The sequence below is a fragment of the Otolemur garnettii genome, unplaced genomic scaffold (assembly GCF_000181295.1).
Source record: "Otolemur garnettii isolate 467f Iridium unplaced genomic scaffold, OtoGar3 scaffold00017, whole genome shotgun sequence".
Lineage (NCBI taxonomy): Eukaryota > Metazoa > Chordata > Mammalia > Primates > Galagidae > Otolemur > Otolemur garnettii.
In genome coordinates this window covers 18,039,822-18,049,199 of record NW_003852412.1, presented here as the reverse complement: position 1 = coordinate 18,049,199, position 9,378 = coordinate 18,039,822, and the positions used below count along the sequence as shown (strand labels likewise).

The window sequence follows — 9,378 nt, the reverse complement described above, 5'->3', positions numbered from 1 at the left end:
GGGTTTGAACCCACCACCCTCAGTATATGGGGCCAGTGCCCTACTCACTGAGCCACAGGTGCTGCCCATAGTTTGTGGATCTATTGAAAACATTAAATAGTATCTTGTGCTGGTGAGATAATATGCTCGAGTGGTATGTTACCACTCTTTTGTTTTTACCTTTATATCTATGTCCGAGTTTTTTGTAAGAATTGGGAGAGGACAGGAATTAATGTTGAAGACATATTCTAGGTGGCATCCAGAAATTCTAAAGAAACTGAGAATATGGAGAAGCATACATTTGTTTAAATATACTATTAATATTGATATAACTATTTAAATATATGAATATATGAACAGTACTATGTAAATACATTAATATGCAATGGAGATCGCACCATATAAATTTATAAGTACATTGGCCTGTAAATACAATAATATATAAGTACATTGGCCAGTAAATACAATAATATATAAGTACATTGGCCTGTAAAGACAATAATATGTTTACACATACAAAGAACAAGATTAGCAGAATTGCCCTTGATTATTATGAGCACAGAGAATCAAATGTTAGGATTTTGATTATAAATCGGTTTCTATTAAAATCGGCTGCAGACAATGAACATTTAATGACATTTTGTTACTGGGTACCAGATATGCTGGCCTCCTTTCTGTTCCTTGAATTTGTCTCTCCCTTGCCTGTCGGTGGGGCTGAACACTTGCTGCCTCCTCTTCTGGAATGTTCTTCCTTATATTTTTATGTTGCTGGCTCACTTATTCTTCAATTTTCAGCTCCACTGAAGGTCTTCCTTGACTGCCTTAAGAAACCAGTTCTGTTTGCTGTTTTTCTCATCAGCCTGTTCCCCTCCACCATAGCTTTCATTATAGTGGGCGAGACATGGCTTATTTGCAAGCTCTTCATTATTCATCTCCTCCACCATAATATGAACTCAAAGAGTGAAGACACCTGATGTGTTTCATCTCAGCTGCCTTCCTGGTGTCTAACGTGGTGCCTGGCGTATGAATGTGTGATCAGTGAATCACTGGTTCTCTGCTCCATGTACTAGAGACAGACGCTAACATACAAAGGAAAGCAGAACACAGGAGCTGTCCAAGAGTTTGAATATCTGCTAAACAAATCAGCTACCCACTCTGGCTGATTCTCAGCATTCTGTCAACATAGAATTTTCTTCTGCATATGGCCTTAGAAGTTGCATAATAGTGTACTGAGCTTATAGAAAATGGACAACCACAGTCAAGGTTAGATTTTTAGTTTTGTAGAGTTTTTTTTTCTTTCTGTTTTTTTTTTTTTTTTTGCATTATATTCTATAGTACTTTATGGCATTTTCTAAGTGCCTATATACTTTGCTATCTATGTTAAAAGATTGTGTATTTAAAAGGATAATGAAGTGAAATAAGTTAGTCCCTGAATTACCTTGAACACGAGGTGACTGGCAGCAGATAGTAGGTCAGTGAAAAGAACGAAGCCAGTGGTTCTGCCAGTGGTGCAGAATCATCCAGTCTGATCAGAACCCTGTGGAGTGGGTGGAAAGAGCAGAAAAACAGTAAGTTAAATTTAGCTTGCAATGATTTCTTGCCCCTGGGAAAAATAATTGCTTCATTCTATTGCCAAAAGGCAAATCGGCATCAGCTCAATTTGCCTGAATCTGCCATACACTGCAGATGGAACCATAAAACATAGTTAGAATCAAATTAAACACATCTGTCCTAATCTAAAGCAGGTGAGGCCAGCCAGCCAGGAGACATGGAGGTGTAATGCTGCACACGTCGCAGTCTGTAGAGGGGTGCATACATCACAGTGTGCAGATGTCACAGTGTGCACAGGGGTGCATACATCACAGTGTGCAGAGTGTGCATACGTCACAGTGTGTAGAGGTGTGTGTACATCACAGTGTGCAGAGGTGTGCACACATCACAGTGTGCAGAGGTGTGTGTACATCACAGTGTGCAGAGGTGTGCACACGTCACAGTGTGCAGAGGTGTGCGCATGTCACAGTGTGCAGAGGCGTGCATACGTCACAGTGTGCAGAGGTGTGCATACATCACAGTGTGCAGAGGTGTGCGCATGTCACAGTGTGCAGAGGTGTGCATAGTCACAGTGTGCAGAGGTGTGCGTATGTCACAGTGTGCAGAGGTGTGCATATGTCACAGTGTGCAGAGGTGTGCATACGTCACAGTGTGCAGAGGTGTGCGCATGTCACAGTGTGCAGAGGTGTGCATACGTCACAGTGTGCAGAGGTGTGTACACATTGCCATGTGCACAGGGGTGCATGCGTCACAATGTGCAGAGGTGTGCACATGTCACAGTGTGCAGAGGTGTGCATATATCACAGTGTGCAGAGGTGTGCACATATGTGAGCAACCTGCTGACAGTTGGAGGAGAAGCCCTGACATCTCAGATTGTCCTGTTTTCCTGTAGGGAGCCTCACTTCTTTCTTGTGCTGGCTGTCATTGTACTTAGGAAAGACTCTGCCATCATCTACAGGGAAACAGACAAAGATCATTGAAGTCCAGGAGTCAATTGCATTTGAGTCAGGATTTCTTACCTGTGCTGATGCTGCCTTAGATAAATGGAAATTACAGAGAATCCGAAGTCCCTGTAGTGGATTTTAATTAGACATGAACTACCAGCCAGAGAGAGGTTCTTATTACTTAAGGTAGCAACCCAGCCACTGAGATAATGACCATGTAGAGAGTTACAACAGGCTAAGATGCGATGATTTTGGCAAAAGTCACGATATACCTCATCTACCCTCGGACATTCATGAGAGGGAAAGAGTATTATGGCCCCCGTGAGTTGTGCTGCTCACTTTCCCTTCAAGAAGAAACAGGTTGTTCAAAGGCAAGTCAGCTGGCAGCCTCCTGCAGAAGGCATATGAATGTGTGATGAATGAATCCCTGATTCTCTGATACGTGTACTAGAGACAGACACTAACATGGAAAGAGGGCCTGTAAGCTTTAAAGCCCCCTTCTGCCTGGGCCATCCCCAGCCAGTGATGACGGGGTGAGGGCACTGGTACCGGCTCATTCCTGCCCTAGAGGACTCCTTCTTCCATCTGGAGCTCACTGTGGATTAGCTCAGACTTTGTCAAATCTCTAATACGGACAGAGGCTGTCGCTGCTCAATCCCGCTTCCTCCATTTGCCTCTCTGTTTCTTCCCTTTCTTTTCATTGGTGTCAGAACGTATCACAAATACAGGCTTCCCCACCCCTTTCTGCCTCCTTTTCATTTAATTATTCACAGACACTGCTTCTCTGGGAACTTGAGACACTCTGGACTTCGTGTTCTAACATCTCCTTTCTGAAGGACCCGTCTGACGCATGAATGCTGTAACATGAATATGTGTAGGGAAGTGGATTTCAAGCAAAACCTGTCATAACCCTGATATTTGCTGTTATCCTTTCCTGTGTCTGAGGCCAAAACTTTCCTATCTGCTGGTATTGTCCTGGCAATAGGGTTACATGTGGGGTTTCTGACAGACTTTGAGAATTGTGCATCCCAGTCAAATACGCTGAACATTTATACTGGAGTGGAAAGGGCCCACTGCCACGTTCCTTCTTTTTCTCTTTTGAGTCTTCTGTTCTGTCCTCACTTATGTGGTGGTGTGCCTGCGACTCTCTCCTCCCCTCTTTCCTTTTCTCTCTTTTCTGCATCTGTCCGCTCTACGCCCTTCTCACAATCGCCTTTTAAAGACTCTCACTGGTGCCTCATGTCAGTATCCACACTACCACATCAAAGCAGAGCTTCTCCAACTTTGCAACTGCTGTTGATAGTTTGGCTGGACATTTTTGTTTAAAGTGTCCCACACTAGAATTAGCACACTGATTCTTTTACAGCTAAACCCATTACATTACCTTATGAAAGATGTTTACTCAGTCAAACAGGTAACAGCTCTAGAAATCAATCCAGATTTCTTGCTCTCCCTAAACCCCAAATAAATTTGGTTACAATGTCATCTTGATTCCACCTTGTACATTCTGGTGAGATCCATTACCTCTGCTCTCCCTTTCAAAAAGATACTACGTAAGTGTTGATGATGAGGGTAAAAGTGTTCATAAGTTTTATAGTGTATTAGAAATTAGTAGACATAAGCAAAAAAAAAAAAAGAGGAAAAAACTACAAGGACAGGAGATGAAAACAGGTCAGCAGGCATCTGTAAGATGTAATGAAGAAGTTGATACTTAGTTCTGTCTCATTTTGACCACAGAAGCATAACATGAGTGGCCCACACACATGGTAGAAAACCAAATAAATATAATATTATCCATAAAGCACAGGTGTCAAGAAAGGTTTCTTAAGGCTCCCCAAACTGTTCACGATGATGGGGTTAATGAAAGAGACCAGAATTGTTGCTCTCATGTGGCCCTGGGTATTTTAGCACTGTGTGCCCACGTCTCTGAATACACCAGGCAGGAGCTTTGCTGTAGGAGAGATAGGATCCAAATGAGAGGCTCCTGACTTTGGATAAATATGTAAATAAGAAACCCGTGTACTTGAGAATGTTCAGGATATTGTTTGTGATTTGCTTTTCTATTGTAGACATTATCTCTGTCATTGTAAATAAATTAATATAATAAGTTTGTACAATTTGCTAACATATAATTTGTATGTTAGCATTGTTGCAACCACACATTTTGATCTTGGGAATGGAATACTCCTCTTTTTGATAGTATTGAAAATACATGAATTTTGGCGGATGCCTTACCAAAAAAAAATAAGCTGGGGTGTCAAGACTCATTTCATACATGGTAAAGAGTTAATAGACGACAGTGTTGTTAGACTGACTTTATAAAGCTGTGCTACTTTGCTTACACCAAAGGCAAAGAGGCATGAGCTCGCATTAAACTGGTGATTGACTCGTCCTATGACATTTCAACGATAACACCTTTGCTCTTGGATGGATTGTCCAGGGAGGAGGATGAGTAGTGCCTTGGGGAATTTTAATTTCTTACTTCGTTATCTGGTATTTATTAACCGGGTTTGGGAATAAACAGTGCCTGTAGCCAGTTCTGTGAAGGGGCAAGAGAATCCTAATCAGGTTTTGCTGGGATTGATTTGAGGCACGAAGGCGTTGGCATTTTTTCTCCAGCCTTACCTCCTCCATCTGATCCAACAAAATGCTGCCTGGGTGATCATTCCAAAGCATAAATGCGGTGATAGACTTTCCCAGGCCCAAAGTCTTTTGTGATTTTCCAGTGCTTTAAGATAAACTCCACATTTCTGACACCACATGAAGACCTTCCTGATATGACCTTCCCACTTTTTAGACCGCGGCAATTTCTGTGCTAGGCACACATTCCTGCTCTGGCTTTGTTTGTGCTGTGCCCTTGGGAACGCTGACCCTGTCCTCCCGCTTCCTCTTCAGCACCTGGCAGCCCCGAAGCTTTTCAGCAGTCTCCATGGGTCTCACAGTTTGGATCATGTGTATTGAACACAGGCCTTGTCACTACAAGGTGGTGTGGTTGTAATTGCTCCTGCATTTTATCGCCCTAGTCTACTAGGCCTGTACTTCTCCATGGTTTGGTTTAGTATATTCAGCTCTTACCTCCGTGTGTGCAGTATAATACGTACTCCACGAATGGAGAGATAGGTGAATGGGTGAACAAGTGGGAGGACCCCTAGGTACTAGGGAGCTACACTTGTGTATGTGAATAGGCAGGGTACCTGTTTCACCCTCACCCAACCCTATTTTTATTAGTCCTCAGTTGATCTCCAGTCAGAAGATACTCTGAAGAATGCTGCTTGGATTTTCTCCTCAACATTTAAATCTGAACATGTCAAAACTTTACAGTGCATGTTAAAAGAGTTAAAAATTGCCCTTGAGTCCTCACATTATAAATTACAATTTTACTTTCTAATCTTCCCTGATGTAACGTATCTGTACTTTCTCAGCCATTCCCGACCGGATGCTCCATGGCTCAGCCATACTAAATGCTTTAGTATTTCCAAAACATATTCACTCATTCATTTGGTGACTCTCTTTTCTAAGATCTGCTCTAGTGCTGATGTATGATTTTAATCTGAGCATGGCTAATGACTTGCTGTATAAATTTGATAAAAACCTTAACCTTTATCTTCATTTTTCTGACATTTTAAAGTGATTTACCTGGATAAGAAGTGAAAGAATTCATGTGGAAGCTCTTAAGAAAATGAAATCCTAAGAAATGCAAAATTGGAAGTTGGGGCCCAGATTCCTTTTTAAAATTTGAAAAGCCTCATTCTCTTTTAGTCCAGGAGGTGGCACTTTTACCTACAAAGCTCCTTTAAAAACTGTATGTGGGCTCTTATGAATTCCATTCAAATCCCCTTTGTGCAAGAAAGCCACACCCATGATTCTGTCTGAAGCCTGCTTTTCACTCAGACTTAATCAATGCTACTTTGGGTGTGGTAGGCTGCCCGGGGACAGCCTAGACTTTATCAATGCTGCTTGGGGTGTGTTAGGCTGCCTGGGCACAGTCCTAACCATCTCTGAAGTCTTGTATGTAGCTGAAAGAATCTTTCAGCATCATTGAAATTGTCTGAAGTGTTCTCACAAGGAGACTTACACTAACATCTGCAATTTGAGGTTGGGGCTGTGTCTTTTCTGGACTTCACCATTCCCTAGTTTGATAATGTGGAGTAGAGAAGCAGTTGTATTTTATAGCACAATTCCTGGCCCCTCTAGATTCCTTCTCTTGTCTTTCAAGCTTCCTGGTTCTTTATTTAGCACACCTCTTCTTGTGGTACCTTATCATATGCAGGTATTAAGAGTCAGCTGACTGTTTAACAGTCAGACCAAAATCTCATTACTCATATCAAAGTTCACCGTGTCCATTGCTTATCTCCGAGTCACCTCAGGTGACAGCTTTACCACTTGCTTCTCTCTACACAGGCCATCATTTTTCCAGCCTTCTGTAGCCGCTCCATCAGGGCTATTCCAGATTCCATCTGCCGCTCAGTACCAAAGCCAAGACCACACGTGTTAGGTCGTTGTTATGGCACAACTGTGGCTCTTTTACTCTTAGCCTTCCAAGTTTTTCTCACCTCACTCAAGCAAGGTAGATTGAACTCATTCTTGTGGCAGTGGCAGGGTTCTAAGGGAGAAAAACATTTTCTTTATCGATCTCTACTGGCTTCACGCCTAGCATCCTACTGGCCAAAGGAAGTCACGTGGGCAAGCCCAGATTCTGGGGATCTAGAAATAAACTCCACCCAGTTAGTGAAGGAAACTGCAAAGTTAAAGCTCCTAGTGTGTGGATATGGAGAGGGTCTTTATTAGAATAATTAATGAAGCCAACCTTCCACAGATATTAACATTAATAGGTTTTAGCAAAGTAGACATTTCATTTGAATGTAATGAAAGAACTTCACCTGTATTAAAAGTTTTCAGATGGAGAGTTTGAACTCCAAAGTTTAATTTTTACCATGTTGCTGACTACTTTTTAAATGTACATGATTTCAAATGGGTCTTCCAAATCTAATATGCAGATGGCAAGATGAATAGTAAAGCTACTTTGCCAAGGAAACATCAGTGGGGTTTGTGAACTGGTACATTTCAATGCCTAAGACAAAAAGCAAACAAACAAACCAACAGATGTCAACCTCTGTTTCCTCATTCCTCAGGTGATGTTTGTGATCCCAACCCCTGTGAACACGGAGGGGTCTGTTTGCCAGGACTGGGTGGGGCTTCCTTTTCCTGCGACTGTCCAGATGGCTTCACAGATCCCAACTGTTCTAGTGTTGTGGAGGTTGGTAAGTGCAAGATTTAAGCATTTCAGTAATTACCCTCTTAATTCGTTTATGAGTGACTGAAAAATTTGGCTATGTTACATTATGGAGAGTCTGTGTAACATTAATATATCTTGTTAACCAGTTTACTCTTCTGTAGGAGGAGTAAACTCAATTTAGTTATTTCTACTTTATATTTAAATTATATTTTTCATAATGGTATTCTTAAATAATTTTTTCCCACATTTTTGGTGATTAACACTAAAATGCATTACAAATAATCCTTAATTATAAAAAAAATCTTATATTTCGGGCAGCGCCTGTGGCTCAAAGGAGTAGGGCGCCAGCCCCAAATGCCAGAGGTGGTGAGTTCAAAACCAGCCCTGGCTGAAAATCATACACACAAAAAATCTTATATTTCTATTATTAATATAAATTTAAAATTTTAATCTCAAAAAAGTTCCCAAAACAATTTATTCAAGTTAAATAGTCACTGTAAATGAAATAGAATTTTTATTAGGGACTACTAATATCCATCAGTATTTGTAGCTGTCTAGTCATTTACTTTTCTAGGAATATAAATATACATTATATTTCTAGGTAAATAAAGGAGACAATATTCCAAGTGCAGTGCTTTAAGGTCTTTCCAACAGCTTTACATTGCAAAAATTATGTAGAGTCATTGATCACATTTCATTGTTTTTTAAACTATGAAATAATTAATACACAAGTGTTGCTATGGGTATGGCATTTAAATTTCCAAATAACTCTCCATTGAGGAAATGGCTGCACTTTGAAATAATTTAGTGTTATTTAAACTTGTCTGGAGATTTTTCTGTCTGATTAAAGGTAATATCATTATTAATTTTGACAAAATCGTTTGCTTTTTCACATAAGTACCAACAAGAATGTAAGGTGGACTATGTCTGTTCAATATTGGAAAATACAAGATGTTTTGTATTAAAGAAATGTCAACTAAGATAAACTGTGCAAAACTTGGATACTTCAAGGGCTTTTTGAAAATAGTTTTGAAGGAGAAAAGCAATAGTACCTATAATGAGGGATCAGTTCCAGTTACCCATCCTTGAATCTAACACACCTAACCTAACACCTTGTACATAAAAAGTGCCCAATAAAACTGTTGGTTGAGCGATTGAAAAAATAATTAAGTATGGCTATTAACTTACCATCTTTGGTCACTAGTTATTAGATTTTAGTGTATTTTATTTTTTAAATGTATTTTATTTGTATTTTTTACATTAGCTCAGTGCATGTGTGTTACCTGAAAAACTTAATTGCATTATTGTTGAAAGGTACTTTGTTCATTTAATTCCACTTCAAAAATATTCAAAAATATTCTCCTTTAAGGGTTTTATTAACTCACTGACATTTTATGGGGGTTGTCACAGTGCCAAAGGAATAAAACTGTTATAACCACTTTGACCCAGTCTTCAAATATGTATAGTGAGTTTAATATGAGAATCTTATCCTCAAGAAAGTCTATATATCTAAAGAAAATTATTTCTAACAGGAATGTATGAATAGATAAAAATTTAGTGCTGTATTTTAATCCCACCAGCTTCAAATTGGCAGTGCCTTACATTTGTAGCATATAATGCTTTTGTCGATACTTTGAAAGAGCCAAGTCTAGATTCAAAGAGACAGAT

At 40.0% G+C, this 9,378-nt stretch overlaps 1 protein-coding gene across 2 annotated transcripts in view; it reads left to right on the top strand.

The window, feature by feature from the left end:
• The window catches only part of EDIL3 (EGF like repeats and discoidin domains 3), a 430,053-nt gene that overhangs the window by 134,545 nt on the left and 286,130 nt on the right, over window positions 1-9,378 (top strand). For both annotated transcript variants that reach the window (XM_003785962.2, XM_003785963.2), the window contains exon 2: window positions 7,607-7,735. In XM_003785962.2, the coding sequence (XP_003786010.1) occupies window positions 7,607-7,735 (129 nt within the window). The remainder of the gene's footprint in view (window positions 1-7,606; window positions 7,736-9,378) is intronic.